The 19,950-nt window shown below is 36.1% G+C and overlaps 1 protein-coding gene across 7 annotated transcripts in view; it reads right to left on the reverse strand.

The window, feature by feature from the left end:
• The window catches only part of Rbp6 (RNA-binding protein 6), a 748,725-nt gene that overhangs the window by 206,178 nt on the left and 522,597 nt on the right, over window positions 1-19,950 (reverse strand). For all 7 annotated transcript variants that reach the window (XM_087403540.1, XM_087403538.1, XM_087403543.1 and 4 more), the window contains one exon: window positions 10,209-10,301. In XM_087403540.1, the coding sequence (XP_087259666.1) occupies window positions 10,209-10,301 (93 nt within the window). The remainder of the gene's footprint in view (window positions 1-10,208; window positions 10,302-19,950) is intronic.

Consider the following 19,950-nt stretch of genomic DNA (forward strand, 5'->3'; position numbering starts at 1 on the left):
TCTATTTTTTTTTATATGTAATGCAATTTTAAAATAACATAATCAATAATATTCTCCGTAAATGAGAGAAATAGATGAGCAAACGCATGCACCAGAAAGCACCACTAATTTTCAAAATACCAAACTTAATAAAGAATTTCTAACATTGCTGCTCATTCATTTTAATTCAAACGCTAATAAAACAAATATCTGATATATTGCAACATCAATCAATGAGAATTGACGCACATAATACACAATGAAAATTCAAAGTAAATAATTGTGATACCAGATAAACGATAAGGATTATGAATACCAGCTAATTATAATAATGCGCGCAGATAAATGAATAGTGGCGTATTTACATTTACGTAATTACCGAAATCATGAATGCGTTAATCAACGTGACTAATGAATTAAATCCTAAAGCTTGAAAGAGATGCAATCGTAAAACGGAATCGCGATAATTAGGCAACACTCAATCCCGTTCCGGAGAAAGAGACGTGATAAATCAGCAAAACAACATTCGTTGCACAATGATCTAATGCGCCACTCGGCGAATTGATCCCCATTATGAGTGAGTTATTTGATTTACACTTTCTGAAATGATGCACACATACGTTAAATATATACACCTTCGCATTCCGATACGGTGTGCTAAGTGCGCGCGTAACAGATCGGAGTCTCAAATATAGTTTCTCCGTGCCATTTTTTTCTCATGTGACTGGACCTGTTCTTATTCCCCTCTCGATTTATCTATCTCGATTTATCTTTACTTTATTTTACTTTCCTATATTATTTTCAAGGCTGAAGTAATTAATGATGTAAATAACAGAGATTCGTAAGCCAATGGCAATTAGCGCAGATCCTATCGTACTTTTGTAAAATTTTAACAGCCGAGAGAAGACTAATAAAGCAATTCTCTCTCTCTCACACGCAACATTCATATATTTCTGGTACTTGTTCGTTCTGCCTCTTGTAGCCATATGTTGCAGCAGTAGTTTTTTCCTTTCTCTTTTGGGTGCTTCAGCGCGCGGTCTGCTGGTGATTAGCGTGCTCATTACGCTCGACGCTAATGATGCTTGCATCGCCAGACAAAAGCTGCGTATAGCAATCGTGCGACGAGTTTATCCGGGGAGGATGGAGGGAGAAGGGAGGGGGGGGGAGGGGAACAGAAGAGTGTCTCCTAAACTGGGATGTATTCTGAACGAAATCCATAGTTGCGGTTTCACATAGCTGCCACAAAATAAAAACAAATGAAAGCAACGAAGAAAATAAATTTTCTAAAACTAGTGGGCATACAGCTTAGCAAGCCTAAGGAGTTATTAAAACGCCGGCGCGTTATTAAAATAGAAGGAAATATTACGACAATTTGTCACTTCTTAAATTACGGAATTGGGTCACTCCAGGCACTCGCTAACCGTAACAAAGTTTTAAATATAATGAATATTAATTATGAATGCAAAATTCAGTACGACTTAGCGTAGACGGAAATATCGTTCGCGAATGTGATATGAGCATGAAAATAACGTATGTAACAAGGTAATAAATTATCATCTGTTCGGTGGATTTAAGAATTTCTCGACTGGGAGCATAAAAATGCGCACGGCACGATTTGTGGGCGACGTTAAACTTCTTCTCGTGACACGCGCGTGATGTACGATTCGCCTACGAAACCGGCCTCGAGGAAACGGGGCGCACACTCGAGTCGGAGGAAGAGGTAGGGAAGGGGGAGGGAGGGAGGGTGAGAGAGCGTGATCTCTTTTTTAGGGGGCGGAGAACGAGACGCGTCGCCCACGGCCGTGCCGAAATACGGGGAAATTAATAAATTGCTCAAACTTAAGTCGAGCGTCTCCCTTCTCTCCCCCCCCCTACCTCCCCCGTCCCTTTAAGTGCCGGAATAAAGGACCCTCATAAATTTCATTCCGCACGCCCGAGCACCCTCGCCCGAGCGAGAACGGGCGTTGGTTCCCTTCATCCCCGAAGAAGGAATGCTCCAGCGCGCGCGCGAACAGCATCGCGTCGAGCTGGCACCCGCCATTCGAGCCTGAGAAATTTCGAAAGAAGAAGCAGAATTACACTCTCTCTCGCCGCCCCTCCCAACCCCCCCGCTCTCCTGTCGTCACGCCCGCGAAACGCCCGAGATATACGCCCGTCTGATAAGCGCCATAACGTGATATACGGCGGTTACGTCGCGACGACGAGAAAAAAGCGCTCGCGAAGTGCTGTTACGCGACTATACGCCCCGTTTTCCCTCTTTCGAAGCAACTAATCTCCGAGTATTTCCGCGTGCTTAGATGCTAACGCGAGAATTCGCTCTGCGAAAATCGAGTCACACTTGATGCGTTTTTTTTCTTGGATATTAATAAAAAAGAATAACTATTGTCGAGATCTGATAACAGTGAGTGCTTGGACTAAATTTTTCTCCGCAGAATCGGAGAATTTCTCGATTTTTCTTGACTATCCTAAGTGATCTTAATAATTAATAAGTCATCGTGTATAAGATAATTTTCAATCAGGCCAATGCCTGATGAAAAGATATATTACATGAAAAGAACGATTTTATTCAAGTATTTAAAAATTTTGCTAAATACAGATTTGAAAATAATTTTGATGAATTATGATAAATGTAGAACGCTCATGCATTCTAATTGCTAGAATATAAAAATATTTTGTAGTATTGTTCATCATTATTGAATGTATTATAATTTACATAATTATTTTGAGTCTAACAAAATTATTTTTAAATACATGTACCTTTTTTTAAATACTTCAAGTCTGATAAAAATAATAGATTGTTTAATTTTATTTGTGTCATATATATTTTTTACGCAGAAATGTATACCTGCGGAAAAAATGTTTTTGTCGAAATATTTAAAATCTCAGCGAGATCCGAAAATAATATCGCTGATATCAAAATAATGACGTAATATATTATAAAAATTTCAAGTATAATGAATAATACTGGAAAAAGTTTTGAAATTCCAGTAATCGCGGTTTGGACATTCAACATAATTATTTTGATGATCTGATAAAATTATATTCAGAGTTGCAATATCTAGCTAAATTTTTAGGTACTTTAGCAAAATCGTTCTTACATATAGGAAACATTGCTTTCGACCCCTCCCCCTCTCTTTCTCTCTCACTCTCTCCCTCTCTTCCTACAAAAACAGTTAATAACATGTTAAAATGAATGAAACTATTACAGTTAGTACAAACGCAGAATCAAAAAGACGTTAATGAGATATTTTTCATATTCAGTTTATCCTCCGCTGTTTTGAGAAAAAGAGACGTACGAGTGTGTTGTGTTGAAAAGTAATTAAATTTCGAGAGAAATAAAAATTAAGATGCTCGTATAGTACACCTGGTACGTACTATGGCTCAGCACGGTGCTATCAAACGGGATTTGCATCTGGAGAGACTGAAGGATGTTGACATTTCATGGTAAGCGATCTTTCCGCGCAAATAATGGCCGGTGCATTTCCAACCGGTTAGGATGAATGGGATCGGGATATAAGGTCGAGAAAGGGGTACAATGGGCACAACGCACCACTCAAGCCTTATCAAAGAGCCTTAATTGCATTTTTATCGGGGATAAAAAATGAAGCATGAATCCGACAGCGCGCAATCCGCTACCAACGTGCCGGCGTGGCTTTCCCGGTTCGCGGATTGGTCGAACGATGGTGATGTTGGCGGATATAGAATAGGTGACGGTAGTGGTGGCGGCACGAAGGGGACCGGTGGCACGGGGGTTACAGGGGAATGAATAGCAACGTGAAACAAAAGCACCGGGTTACAAATGGCGTGTATTCGCGACGGCATTGTTTTAAATGGCTGTCAGACGCCCGGAATTTATCCCGTTTTGCTACGTGACAAGCGCCATTAAATTTATTTATTCAGCCACGCAGTGGCGCAGGGTCGCAGACGCAGGAGAACTCCCAGAAGTCCCCGGGCCCCCTGCCCCCTCCCCCCCTCCGCAAACCACTCGCCCTATGTCCTCCGCCCTCTCCCCCCCCCCTCCCCCGCTCGTCTCGTGTTCTACAGGTGAAAACGAAACGGCGAACGAATATTGGAAGCGTGCGCGCGATTGCAAGTGATGTATTGTAGACTGCGGTAATATTCTACGCGAAAAGGAACAAAACGAGAATATTCGAACGTTGGAAATATTATTTATCGGCGAATATAGAAGTCGGCGAGAGAAATGCGAGAGAGCGTAGAATGCAAAATTGTTTATTTTTGCCCTGAATTTTGGTCCCCTGATCGGACTTGCAGTTCGGGCGATAATTGAATATAATTGAACAAAAAAGCCACCACACAAAAATATATATATTGCTCTCTCATTACATTTATTTTGAAAGAACATTAATCAATTAATCGAATTTAGTCAATTTGAAAGTTGTCACTTTTTATTTCGTTTGCTGTCGATATTTCTGAATATAAAATTTACAACTTCTAGAATATATAAATCGACGATACAAAACATATCACAACAGAAAATATCATTTTTAAACGATTACTTTTGAATTCTGTTATGCAAGCAATATAAGAAAAGGTCGCGCGCGACTTTAATTCGCGAAAGTTTTCGATGCTTAATATAACCACGTTCAATTTTGTTAAAATGATAAAGTTAACGCGACAAACAACTAGAAAAGCACATTATTTTACGCTTTCAAAATAGAATAGCTATCAAAGAGCTCTCAGGACTGTCATTCGTGATCACAAGGGTGCAGTGATTATCGGGCACTCCTCGATATCTCAACGAGCAAACTTCATCGGCGGCGGATCAATGAACGATCGTTCCGGCGGAAAATTCGTCCCTTGGCGTGAGAATTAAATGCGGCGATCGTTGCGAAAGAGACAAGCCCGATCGGTTCCAAAGTTTATATTAATTCTTAATTTCTTAATTTCAAGTCGACCTTAATTTAAGTACAGCGCCAAAAAGAGGGCCTTCCATCGGTAACCACCGCGCCGTTGCTCTCTCCCTTATACTTTCTTACCGCTTCATCCACCCTCGTTTCCAACTCTTCGGCTGCCGATGAAGGAAGAAGGAAAGAGAGGGAGGTTGAGAGCGAGCGCAATTAAGCTCTCACTCTCTTCGGGGATCCATTCATTTTTCAGGTAACGTCGCCGGACGGCCTCATCTAAGTTTTAAATCGCGTGCTGGCGGCGGTCTACGATACACGACCGGCCTTGGACGAAGGATGGAGGAAGGCAGGGCTCGTCGCCAATTTATGTATATTGGGCCGAGATTTGCATTCACGCTAACTATTATACTCGACTCTTTCTCAATTCTAACGACGACAGCGAGTCCCTGTCACGTAAATATTTGTTAATATACTAGTATGCGTAAACTAGTCTGTAATAGCGGAGAAACCTTTTATTTAGTTAAACTTGCCTTGGAATAAAATCTATGTTAAGGCTGCGTGAAGATGTTAAATAAACAAAAATTAGAGCGATAAAAGTCAAACTGTCAAACAATCTTCTTAGATGCAAACAGTCTAATTGCTTTGCTAAGATTGATTTTACTTATTAAAATTCCTATATTATCTAACATTAGAATCAAAACTTCTAAAAATCTCGCGTATTTAAGGATATATCAGGTGTACAATTTCTGCAAAAAATAACTGGGATTCGAAATTCATATTTTTCGTATAAAAATATTATATACATGAAATAATTCAATAAAATTAATATTTATATTTAATAATTTTAATAATTTTAGTTTACATAAGAATTTCCTTTTTTTTATCTTAATTATATTTTATAAACATAACTATTTCTTATTAAAATAATTTTTGATCTAGGTTCTAAATTACCGCCAATCTTTTTGTATTATAATTTTCACGTATAATATAGAAATATATATAACTTTCTTCATTTTGTAAATAATTTTTTCATTTTGTTATAAATTTTGTTAAAAAATCACTGTTTTAAAAATAAAACATATTGAATGGCAGGTTTATTTTCGCGAATAACGTTTTCGAATATAATTTAATGAAATTAAGATCTTAATTAAAAAATTCACTGAATGTGTAAAAAAAGTGTTAAATTATATTTAAACAATTTATTTAAAATAGAACTAATAAATAAGAACATAAAAAAATATAACACGAATCTCTCAACCATGAATACGTTGTACGAGTGTGATGTTAAAATAAAAGTTGTTCCTAAAAAGTTTCATACGCCAGAACGAATGAGTGTAACGCATTTCCCGGTAATGCCATTAGCTTTATCAGTTGCCTCGTGGTCTAGCTATTTCATCGACAGGACTCTCCCGCTTTAGCATTCCCTCTCCTCTCTCGTGCTTTCACGGAGCAAAAGTGAAATCAGATAGATATTGACGAGATGGAGCATCGAACTGACTCAATGAGATCGACGAGGCGTACGATACAAGTTACGGCAGGACTTTCCTCACACTTGTGTTTACGTTCCAGGCACGAACATGTTTTACAGACTTACGGTCGCAAACTCGCCCTAGATCGTCAACATTGGTAGATGGTACCGAAAAACAGAAGCTTTTTAGGCTGTTATCAAATTTATGAAACACGCAAATGGTAATTTTTCGCGTGATATGATACGAGCATGTGCGTACATCATCAAGCATTATCAAACGCGAAAACTTAATAAAACAGTAATAAAATAGTCAACCTGTACTTTGCCGTGCAGAGAGAACATACTCTGATCATACTTTGCAAATGGTGCTGTTCTAAATTTCCGTCCTTTACTTTTGTTCGGCCTACGAAAATCGTCCAAGTGTGCGCACAGCACGATCGTGTACGCTCATCAGTAGGATGCACGTGGGCGTGGACACGAACTTGTGTATACCCACGTATGTGCACCGTACGTGGGAGTCGAATTCCGAAATGGCGTCATGTACGTCCGCCAGCGCGCGCGTTCACGCCCGATAGTATCTCCAATGTGGGTCACACACATAGAACGGAGAAGTCCAGCCGCTACGAGCCGGAAACTCTGCATTCAAAGCCGAATGGAGGACTTCCGGTAAAGAACGAGAGAGACGAAGCAAGAAAAGAAAGAGAGAGAGAGAGAAAAAGGGGGGGGGTGGAATTAGGGATAGGTTTCGAGATAGAGATAGCAGCGAGCTCTGATATCTCAACTCCATTTCTAGGCTTCTAGTTCGTGCTACGAGTCGCGAACAAATGTGTCATGAGTCCGACTTCCTTTTCTTTTCCCTCTTTTTTCATCCGTCGACCCTACTCCACTACCCTCGATCCTTCGGAACCACGTCGTGTCACCTGAGGGCCAGGCATATATTCTCTGCCGGCTGGGATCGACCAAGTTTTCCAATAAATTTCTATATCCGCTGGATGCATCTGCAACGGACGACCCGGGACCGTCTTATTATGCGACCATTCGGTGATGCCGAATTTCCCTCCTATCTCGATCCCTCCGTCGTCGATGATAAGCGGCATCGGTTCTCCCTGTAGACGATTGCTCCATTGCAGACTTCAGTGTTCCGCGTACTTCAGTATGCACGTTTGACCGTAACAAGGAATTTGATTCACCGTAATGGAAAGACGTTATCGTGATCTTCATGCGTGATATGATTCACTTGTTTTTATTGTATTAAAGTAATCCGAATTATGATTACAGATCAAAGTATCAACAGCAAAATCTACTTCTTGCTATTATACTATTTGCAATTTAAACACAAAATCGAAAAATGATAGTATTTGACAATTATTTCTACTACCATGTTTATCATTTCACTTCTTAAATTTAATTATATAATATCACATATTGTAAGAACTTACAAGTATTTATAGATACTGAAGAAAAACATTTTTTTAGATTTCTATTGTCTACTTATAAATTATGAATATATCACTAAGAGAACAATGATAATAAAGACATATTAGTAAAATATTTAATTAGCTTGTCGAAAATAATTCTCATTATTTAACTTAAAATGGTTAAAGTGGTAATAATTTTATTTTAGAGCTATAACGATTCTAATTAATTTTACGATACAGTTTTAGCTCGAAAATGAGATAGCTGAAAATTTCCAACTTATTAACTACTATTTTATTCTGCTTATTAGAATCATTTATTATTACTTTCTTATGACGAGCCATTTAGAGCAACCGCGCCGGAATTGGAATCGCGCATGTATTCTATTTGCCAGCTCTCCAAACTCGATGAATCATCGTAATCGAGATAAAGAAACCCGCACAATAATACGTTCTAAATATTTTTCAAGGACCAATAAAAGCTAATTAATTGAAATTCTTGTATTAGAGAAAGAGAGAGACAGAGGTGAATCTCAGTTTCTAACCACATAATTGTTTCTTATCGAAAAGAATATTATCGAAGAAAATTTACGATATTGGCATAGTTTGACATTAATTATCAAGAAATTAATTTATAGAAAATAAATCAAGAAACATACGACAAATTCGATAAATTTCATTTAATTGAACTAGATACCTTAAAACAAAAATACTTTACAAATATACTGTAGCTTTAACTTTTCAAACCATTTTACACGACATATACGTAAAAAAAACAATCTTTGATTTATGAAAGATAAAACAAAAGTTAAATATACAATTTCACAATAATTAGATTAACAAAGCATAACTTTCTGTAATCCATGAACAAGTTAGGCAACCAAAGCAAATGAAATCATTCGCACGTGAATAATATTATGTCACGCATTTTGAAACAATCCAAATAGCGATACCTCGATATCACTGTTATGAGCCATAACGATCAAAATTCATGGGAACTGCAGCGAGGCAGAATTGTCGTCGCGCGCCGTTGACGTCGTGTAAATGGAAATGAGTGCACTTGTTCGTCCAAAAATCAATAGCGTTCCGCGCGAAATGGCCAATAAAATATGCAAAAGTACTAAACAATGTAAATCCCATGAATCACAGTCGTCGACAGTACCGCTCGATTTTGCGACACGAGAGGAAATGGTGAGGATGTGCGATACATCGATAATGTAACCAACTAAAATGATAGTCAATGATATTGTTCATGTTGCAGCAGAAAGTAGCGATATGTTACATAATACTGATACAATCAATTTTATATGGAATATTTTACAAATTTGAAACAATATATATGAATAATGATAAATATGGCTCTAATATATATGAAACCTCACAAAAAGATTTCTTGGAAAATTTTCTTGTTAGACTTTAACGTTGCTAATTATATACGTGTATTAAACATATATGTGATACATTCAAAAATGTTATATTATTTAATACAATTTATCAAAAAATTATTCGTCTTTTTTTTATATTTGCGCGATATCTTTATTAAGTAGTACACCTCAATTTTGGGCATCCTTACTACACACGTTCGGTCATTCGTGCTCTGGATTAATTTTCATTTTTACAAATAAATAAAAATTATTAAACGATTTTTATATTTTGATATCTTTAGAAAGTATTTGTAAAGTTGTATATTTATAACAAATTGTATAATATATAAATTATATTATAACTAAATATAGTTAACAAAATGAGAAAAATGCACTTTCAAGTATCGTTCAAGTATCGTTCGGCTGTCCAAAAAATTTAGTTATTTAGTAACCTGAAAACGATGTTTTTTTATATGCATGAATAGCCATAAATTGAAAATATATTGCATTTACATTTTAAGCAATACATTTTATTATTGCTGTTGTGTTAAAAAGACTTATAATTTATTAGGAAAATGTTTTTTTATAACATTAGAGACAATACAGGTAATATATAATATTACCTGTATTGTTAACAAATAATATTTATCACAAAAGTACCAAAAAAAAAAACAATGTGTTTATTAAGAGCTAATATATATGTTGTTCTAGGATTAAATTTTTTTTTTAATAATTCGCAAAATATTCTCGCGATACAAACGAGTATTAGTTGAAAAAAGAAAATAAAGAAAAAAATAAAATTTTTTTAGTTACAAAAATGTACACTCTATACACACGATGGATCATTTGTGACCCAGAGGGGTAACTTTGGAGTTAACAATATGCACGAATTGAGGCCAGCAATGCACAAAACTTGTTTTCTAGATGCCAAACATTTTTTAGGAATAAAAAAGAGATCAGTATTTGATCAGGTCTTAGTTATTTCAAAGAAAAGAAATGCGCAAGACACGAATAATCCAAAGGTGTGTATTAAGGGTTAAACAAAGTCCGTTGAGTTTAACAATTTTAACTTTACAATGAGAGGCAATGTAATAATGACGTAAGTTTTTATACTTACCGGACCGAATTGTTCGAAGTAATTTTTGACGTCCTCCAGCGTCGTCGGCGCCGATAATCCCCCGACGAAGATCTTCTTTGTCCTTGTCACCATCTATAAAATATCAAAGAAAAGAGGACCATTACTTTTATATCTTAAAATGATTTTTTTTAAAATTAAGATAATACAATCAATTTTTATATAATAAAAAAGTGAATACATTTGTTACTATGATTATTACACACTGAATACTGCGCTTTTTTACTCTTATTTGCAAACATTCGTTTTCATAGTTTTAATTGAAAGTCCTAATATTTTATTTCTTATTTTAAGATAGTACAATTTTTTTCTTTCGAAAAATAAATAAAAAATAAGCAGTAACACGACTAACAATGTGTGTTCCAGCAAAGGAAATAAAATTTTCAACGCAATATGATCGTATACTAAAGAAATTGATAAAGAATTTATCAAATATAGATGATTTGTGTCTCGATGTACTATGACATTTCCAGGTAAACTCCTCCACTAGCGGTGTTCTTGCTTTTAGTCTTTCATATTCCATACCTGTCTGGTTATCGACAGAAAAGTCGTAAATAATCGACACAGGTGCATTATTAACAGCCGAACTTATGCTTCAATATAACATATCAATACATAAACACGAAGGAAAAAACACTCATGTTTTTATAAAATTTAGAAAATACGAAAAAGAACATACAAGATTTTCTCTTTTTGTCGACTAAGAACTTTATAAAGGAGAAAGAGAAAAAAAGTGGAAGGATAGAAAGTGTTACCAGAAATTATCAGATCATGTTTTAAAGAATGAATGCTGAGAAGGACGTTAAAGGTCAGGGTCAAAATCGGAAGAAATGTTATTAAGCGCTTGTTTATCGCAGATTCATATTGAATGTGTGTGCTGTGAATCGAAAGAAGCGCGAAGAAGTGTCGTGCAACATCGGGATAAACAACGCTCGTTCTTTTAATGTTGTTCACGGCGAATCCGAAACGCTCCTACATCTGATGCAATTACAAACCACATTACAAACTTGACATCTTCAATCTCCGATATTCCTTGCGTCTCCCGTCAGATATTGAACGTTACTACCCACGCATCGGGAACTATGGCGGATATCAGTGTGGTATGATAATATAACCAATGAATTAGAAATGAAGATCACGAGAAATTCGATCAATATTTAAGGACCGTCTATTCGATCGCACATATACATACGTATCATGCTCATATACTTGATGATGAAGCAATAGAATATACCAAGAAATAAAAATTTTCAATAAAAATGTTCATATGACACGATATTTTTGTAAAAAATAATTTTGCAAAAGTAACAATTTAGGTAAATATATACAGATCTGAAATAACTTTATTGGACTATTAAAATAATTATATAAGAATCTCGAGCATGATGAGCAATGCTGTAAAAAGCTTTGACATTTCAGCAATCAGTTTCTTACATAATTATTTTGATGTTTCCAACAGATTATTTTTAAACTTAGCTAAACTTTTCAAATACCGATATTTCAAAAACCGTTTTTTCGTCTTTTTCGTATAGGAATCTAAAGGAACCTACATTCAACTCTATTAAATTCAAATTATAGCATATAGTAATCATTTTTAAACTATATGATTTAGGTGTTCCAATAAAAATTTTCTAATGAATTGTTAAGATACATGTATCCTCCTCCGTATAATACCTACGGTAGTAAAGTTAGATCTCAATAACTCAAATTTACTTTAACTATGATTTAAAAGAATGCTATTTTGTGGCAAGAAGTATCTAAATCATAAAGTTTAAAAATGATTGCTATATTTTATAATTTGAATTTAATCAAGCTATATGTAGATTCCATTGAGTTCTTATAATTAGAAAAAATGCCGTACAAAATCGTATTGATAATACCAAGAACTATAATACAACAAATAGTGTCACAAAAACTGAAGTTATAAATATACATTACTCTATTTTTATAACTCTGAAGAATGTTTATTAAAAAATAATAACAATTAATCTAACATATTATATGTATATCAATTTAAAATTAAATAACGCACGCAAAATAGTTTTCTTCTTCATCATTACATAATTATATACGAGATAGTATTTTCTTGGGTATAAAATGTAATATTTTCATCTCTTGGTGTGTCTGAAACGTCTAAATTTTAATATTTGGCTTTTTCAAAAACATCTGTAATTTTTATTTCCTTACTTCTCTTTAACAGAATTTTGTAAATTTTATAATATAAAGCTAAATATTTGTGAAACTCTCTTTTCTTAGCACTTTTTTCAATGAAAGAATTCACATTCAAAAATAAAATTTTAATTGCTCGGCTAAGTTTATACCTTTTTATATATTTTTTAGAATACAATTTTAAATTTACTTCATAATTCTTATTTGTATTATTGTTCTTTGATGATTTACATGCCAATTTCAACCAAATGCTTCATCAACTTTTTTATCTACTAATAATTCTTGAATATATCTATCCTTCAGTCATATCATCAAGACCTCAATTCTTTGTTAGAATAAAACGTGTTGTAGAGATATCGTGTTATACGGAGGATATCTGATATAAAAATTAGAAGAAGTATTTTCATCATTTATTTACATAATAAATATTTAAAACCCCTCATTTTTATTTCTTTATTTAATGAATTATTCGTTTCATTTGTACGTTTTTGCGTGTTTACATGGCGCACGCATGCGTGTATGAATATATTTGCATAAATAAAAGTTTGAAGAAGAATTTATTTATAGCACTTGATGGATCAAGTAAAATAGAAACAATAGCATAATAACTATAATACAATCATTAATATTGGGATAAACATTGTGAAATAATTTGATAAAGAGAATTCATCGATTTTCCTCCGTGAAATCAGCTCCGACAAGGTAGATTAATATGAGAAGCTTAAGGAAGTTGAAAGGAGAAGAGCTCAGAGAAAGACCGATACTTTTAGTCTTGAAATCTTGATAATACAATCGCATTGTAATAAAGCCGCGGGCGAACGAGCTGGAGAATGAAAGGCAGGAGTCGAACATTTTACGGGCGGAAGTTCCATGCTGAGAAAAGGAAAGCACGATCAGAGTAGAAAGAAAGATGGGAGAGGAGGTAAGATGGAGCGCGGCGGAAAGGGCGGAAGAGGTAAACTCTGGCAATTTCAGTGATGGCTGGGCTTAGACATCTCTATATCCGGTGAGTAACGCAAACCCCGGGAGGACGCGAGTCCTTCCACCCTGCGCGCTCCTGAACTCGAACCTTCCCCGCTCTCCGTCTCTAACCCTTCTTCAAAATCCCATGCAAACTCGCAGCTTTCTTCGTTCCGACGTCCTTGTCTAGAAGGGAATGAGAGAGGCAGGTTTCTTTCGCGAGGTGGGTTAATCAACGAAGTGTATAAAGTCCTGAGAATAAAAATAAAATGGCAGGATCTCTCGAAAATTAAATAAACGATTCGCCTCGATTTCGTCGGTGAGAGGCTCATAGCAAGGAGAAAATAGCAAAGAGAAAGAGGGAGAAAAATACTCAGGAATAAAGAAGGATGTTATCATGAATGGACAAGGTATGGAGAGAAACGATGGAAGAAGGCGAACTTTTAACCAAGGAGGCCACTTATTCCAATGAAACCGCTCTGCAGCTTCCTCTCTTCTTCTTCAGTGAAAGCAGGATTTCGGCTTTCCTCATATTCTCCACCAACAAACGAAATCTAGTTTTGCATTTTGCCAACCGCGTAATGAGCACATTGTTGTGAAAACTAGGTAGACTTCTGTCCAAATTTCCATTGTTCCCATTTGTTATACAGGACAAACAGTTTTATTAACAGTTCGAAACATAAAATAATTCGATAAGTGAGTCAACTAGTAACCTTAATTTTGTTCTAAAAAATCAAGGTGATATAAGGATTACTAATTAATTCACGTACCTATATAATAAAAGGAGTACTGTTTGTTGATTAATTATTAATATCATGTACATCAGAATACTTGGAATTTTTAGAATTTTGTCCAACTTCTGTCTCATGTATAAACAAGTATACATGCAAGTTTATTTTTTTCTCAAGAGACAGAGACAATACCCTCTTTTGCATTTTTAATTATCATGCGATATGAATAGAAAACAGACAGATGCTCCAGCTGTCGATCATCGTTCGCTTCTTACGTGCGTTTAATAAATCCATACGTTTGGCTTAGAATAACAGAGAGAATCAACTTATAACTGCTAGCGGTTGAATTTTAGCGGAGCAGAGGCGCGACGCGAACAAAAGATGGAGTCGCAGACGACGGAGTGGGCCGCTTCTCGCCGTGGTTAGCCCGACGAAGAATAAGATGGAAAAATACAAGTCACGAGAAGAACGCGGGGGAGAGCAGGATCCCCTCGGGTCGTTAGCAGAGATAAGTACGGATAGCGGCGGAATGGTAATGGAAACTCGGCGAGTTCCACTTATTACGCCGTAGCATTATGTAAATACCGGAAGGCTATTACAATTTTACAACTTACTAGGAGTGGCTTTATAGTTTCATCGCTCGAGGGAGGAGGTGGGTGAGAGGGCCGCTTCAGCCCTCTTTACCGACCTCCTTGCTTTCCTCACTCGATACGCGACCACGTACATGTTTCTAGCTCGCCTTTAAAGTTTCCGCGTCTACGAAAATGAAATCGCCCCTTAGAAAGGAAGATGGGAGCTATCTCTTGCGCGCGCTTTACTATTTGCAGAAATTTAATATTCATCTATAATTAAGTTCTGCTCCGCAGTCTAATACGACTCCGTAATGATGTAAGTTGTTGTTTCACATTAATTTTAAATATATCATGCCGCTGTAATCCATTAAAATCTACGCTTATAAAAGAAACGCAGAATTTGCAAAAATTGAATAAAATGGAAAAATGCATCGGGCGACCATCATTATCGCGCAAAGCGTCGCGTCGGGTTTTATATTTTATAGTAACAATTGGCTCGTGAAACAGAAACTTCTTTCTCCGACAAATCAAAATTATTGTGTAACGTAAATTACGAGCAAAAACATGAGATTCGTAATAAAAAGCGCGTTTAATGGCAACGCACAGTTTGACAAAAAAAAAGGAGATAGGAGAAGACAAGGACAATAGACAGCGTGTCTTTTATGGCTGGCGGGCATTATCGTTTCACGTTATTGCGATGTATTCGTAAATGTCATAATCAGTTCCACGTTTTCCACTGCGTTTGTCCACCCTTCTCCGCTTCCCCATTGAATACGTGAAGGGTTGCAAGAAAAATATTAGAATAAACGTTAATCAGCAGTTTCACGTACGCGTTTTAACGACAAAATGCTTTCGTCTCCATTCGCAATCATTTTGAGAGCTTAATCGTGCGTCCCAATGAGATCTCGCGAAATTTACATAACCGAGAGACATCCGAGATCGCGCGCGAGATCCGCCAGTAGTGTAGCACGGTTTTTAAGTGAACGCGTAAAGCCGACACGCGCGTTATTAGATAGCGTCGCGAGATGCATGTCGTGTATTACTTCGTGTTGCATACAGCGTAATACCGTAATCGCATTAAGCTTAATATTACGAAAATTTTGCATTTCGCTAAACGATGCTAATGCGCTACATGACGTAACAGAGGACTCGAAAGAGAGAAATAAAATAGTGCACGCGTCCGTCGTTGCGAATAAATTATTGTTTTCCGTTGCGTCATGTATACTATCAATTTAGCGACGCAATGGCTTTTGGTAACGTGTGTCCATGGTTGAATAGCCCATCTGTATTATTACATCGCAGTACAGCGGCCAATCAACTCAACTTTAAAATCAATAACCCCCCAACGCATTGCAAATATTACTTTGTCCACCTGTCCCTTTGACAATCATGTGGATATGGTATCGATAATGTTATAATAATTTGAAAGCATAAATGTAACGGAATGAAATGCCGACAAATTTTCAACAAAAGAATTAGTTCTCTTATCTGATCTCTTTAATGTGATTTTTCGCAAACTTCAACTAATCATTAGACGTTCCTGTCAATAACTCTTAATGAATTGTAATCAATATCATCAACTACGTCATTGTACTACCAGCTTTATGGATGCCTATTGTGTAATTTTCTCGCATGTCAGTTTAATATACGTTAATATCTAATTGTTCGCTAGACAGCATCAAAGCATTTTCGAACCGGGATGAAGGCGATCAAAATTGCGCAGCACAGAATAATTCCGTTATTCCGTTGCGAATTGAGGTCATAGGGACGAATAGGACGAGGATAAGGTTGGAAGAGAAAGCTACACAGAGATAGAGAAAAAAAATGGGAGAGGAAAGGAAGAAAAAGTGACGGGGAAGGATTTCAGGACGAAGCTCTCGCAACCCTCGGGATGATAACCGATTCGCCCGGCCTGTCCCTCGCCCTTTCGTTCTACTTTTTCTCCCACTAGCCCAGTGCCGCAGAATCCATAGTCTTTCTTCTAACCCTTCTATCTCCTGAGCTATCCATCCCTGCGTCCTGAACCGCTCGGAAAGAATTAATCCTGGCCAACCCGACGACTGTAGTTCCATCCATTGTGGATAATGTCACTCGCTTTTCTTCTTTGATGTGCTTGAATTTCGCCCTTTTACCAAGTCATCTCGATTTTATCTACGTTTTAACGAAACCGTTTTATGTGTAAGCAAAAACATTTATTGCTAAATTATGTGCAATTTATCGTGCGTCCTATTTATTCTATATATAAATCGCTATGCGAATATTTGTATAATATTTCGCTCTGTTCGCGAAATCTTCTTGCTTCGAATAAGGTAGCTGTCTATTTTTTATCTACACGGATTTCGTCGAGGCGACTATGCTGTAGCAATATCTCGCGATCGCGACATTTCACGATTTAAGTTACCGGTCATAAATAGCAAAAGGGGTTGCAACGGTGGTAGGGAGGGAAGCACGGGAAGGAAGGGAGGTTATCAGTAACCGAGCGGTAGGTAAGGCGCTCAACGTCGCTCCATAGCTCGGAGCATCGCTATCGCGTTGTCCAGCCCTGACCCTACCTTGCTCTAACTCTGCTCTCGCTCTAGCTTCCCATACTATAGCACGATCCACGAGATGCTCGCCACAGAACGTGCTCTCACGTAAATTATACGCGCATGCCTCATCCTACGTTTTCCGGTCGGGGAATATTCCGAAAATTCCACCTCGCTTGTATCAACGTTGCTGCGCGTCGATTTTGCGAATTTAAAAGAAGCGAATTCGAAGCTTTCGTGACTAGAATTTATAATTTTTTTTAGAACGTGCAGGAAAAAGTTCGTATGGCACAGCAAAGTGATAGTGGTTGTACCATAATAATTGTCAGATTGTTTAATTAATAATTTTGTATGTAATTTTGTATATTTTTTGCTGTTTCAAAGACACATGGACTTAAAATTGAGATACTTATAATATTGTAATAACAAATTTAAAATATATTTTCAGCTTTAAACAACCATACATATTAACGTGCAAAATTATGCATACCATTATAAGATTATATCGATGAGCGTTCAATAAGAACGGAAGGTGGGCTAATAAATTGCTGGTCCGAACGTTACATATACTAGCACTCGTAATCCTAAATCCCACCCATTACACCCTCTGAACGACCGCAACCTACCACCCTTCGGCCACTATTCTGACTTAAACTGTTTGAGTTGCGACTTTACCGGATTACTACAGAATCTGCCAAACCCCTTCTTCATTCGAGGAATTCTAACCCTGGGTGATTATTTCGAGATCTCCGTGCCTTCATGTCGTAATATTTAAGATAATGTTCACAAAATAGAAACACACGAATGCAATGTTAACAAAAAATTAGCAAATATTGCTAATAATTATTAAAAAATTTAACAAGTCAAATGTGTTACAATATTTGGTAGAATAAAATTCATTTTTACATAAAAAATACAATCATACGTAGACTTCATTGTAATAAACAATAGGAATTATTGATAAAAAAAATCGATGAAAAGAAAAAAAAAATAAAATGAAAATTAACAGAAAAAATTATAGTTTCATTAATTACTAAAATAAATATTGAAATTAATTAAATTAGTTGCGTTCTCTTTAAGATATAATTGTATAATTTTTCAGATATCAAATAATCGTTGATGAAATAAAGAGAGAAATTTATTTTAATAAAAGTTGAATGAAGATTAGGATAAAAATTGCACTCAAGACTGGTAAGAACTAATAAAGTTTCCCAATGTCGTTTGCGTCGTCAGCAAATTCAAGCGGAATCACGAAGTAAGCAACTGTTGTAAAAAAATGCGCGCGAACAGGTGCGAACTCCCATAAAAGAATTTCTGGAGTAGCCATTCAAATTTCTTTCCAAGCTTCGCGATAAATGTGCTTCTGTTATGCACTCTCTACATATATATTATTATTCTGACCAAATACACTCACCATCTGTAAAAGTAGCTAGTTCAGTGAAGAAGTTTCGTTTGTTTAGTGCAGAACTTTTGCTCTTAAGAGAATAGATATATTGAAAGACTTAGGTTTAAACAATTTGTCACGTTTTTGTATGTTTATTTCATTAAAACATAATAAAAGTCATTTAAAGCTAAAAATCTAATAGACTCGATGCATATCATCGCGACTGTTCCTTCGTTCTCGCGGTTTTCTGAATAGAGAGCAAAGATTTCATTCTTTCGATGAAATCTAATACCGATGCGTTCGACTCGCGCATGATACATTTATTGATCCTGTGGCATCAAACGTTTACGAGTTGCTCTTTGAGGGCGAAGATGAAAGCGCTGACGCTCGACAAGTGCACGCCGGCTTAAACGCTTCTCTATTTCTGCCCGCGCCTTTGATGCGCATTATCAGGCCTTCTTGTTTTATTCGGGCACCCGATATATCCGTGACCAGCCTTTCAGCCTTAACGGCACGCCGATACCACGACCGAAGCCGCCCGTATTTTTAATCTGCCTCGGGATTGTTTGTTGGGGGCACATCGTTGTGTTACGCCTCACGAAATTCCAACGACAAGATTGGATAAATTAAATATCTCGTAGCAAGGCTTCAAACAAATTAATTTAATATTTCCATCGAAAAATTCTTTTCTACTATTAAAAAATTATTATTTATGAAAAAATGATATAACATATTAACAACGTTAGCGTTTTCAATTATAAGTATGATTGTTAATTTTTAAGATTTATATACTGTATACATATATAATTATAAATATATATATATATAAACAATGCACTTCAAGATATTGATATAAATTATGCGATTATCTCAAGTACACTCTGTGTAATAAATTTTAATCTATACACACACGCATACACACACACACACACATACACACACACACACACACACACACACACATATATATATATATAAACTAAATTTCTAAAGTGCAATTTACATAACTCCTAAACTGAGTGAATTCTATATTCATTAATTTATAAAGTTTCATGGATTCGGAAATTATTAAATTTATACAAGAATGCGGGTTTATAATATCTGATGTATTTTATAATCTCATTTGTATGAAGATATTTTTGCAAAATTCTCTCTCTCTCTCTCTCTCTCTTCCTCTTTCTCTATCACTAAAGTGTCAACTAAAGTCAAAATCCGGACTAAAACAAATAAATTCCTATGATATTTCCTTGACCGATTTTCTCACAGACAGAAAATGATAAAAGAGGACTTAGTCTTTCTAAGTCCCACGGAGTGCTTTTTATCGAGTCATGCCCAAGATTTCGGGAGCGCTCGTAAACTTCACCCTCCGGGACATTCCCTTCC

The sequence above is a fragment of the Acromyrmex echinatior genome, chromosome 2, assembly GCF_024713525.1.
Source record: "Acromyrmex echinatior isolate Ae372 chromosome 2, ASM2471352v2, whole genome shotgun sequence".
Taxonomy (NCBI): domain Eukaryota; kingdom Metazoa; phylum Arthropoda; class Insecta; order Hymenoptera; family Formicidae; genus Acromyrmex; species Acromyrmex echinatior.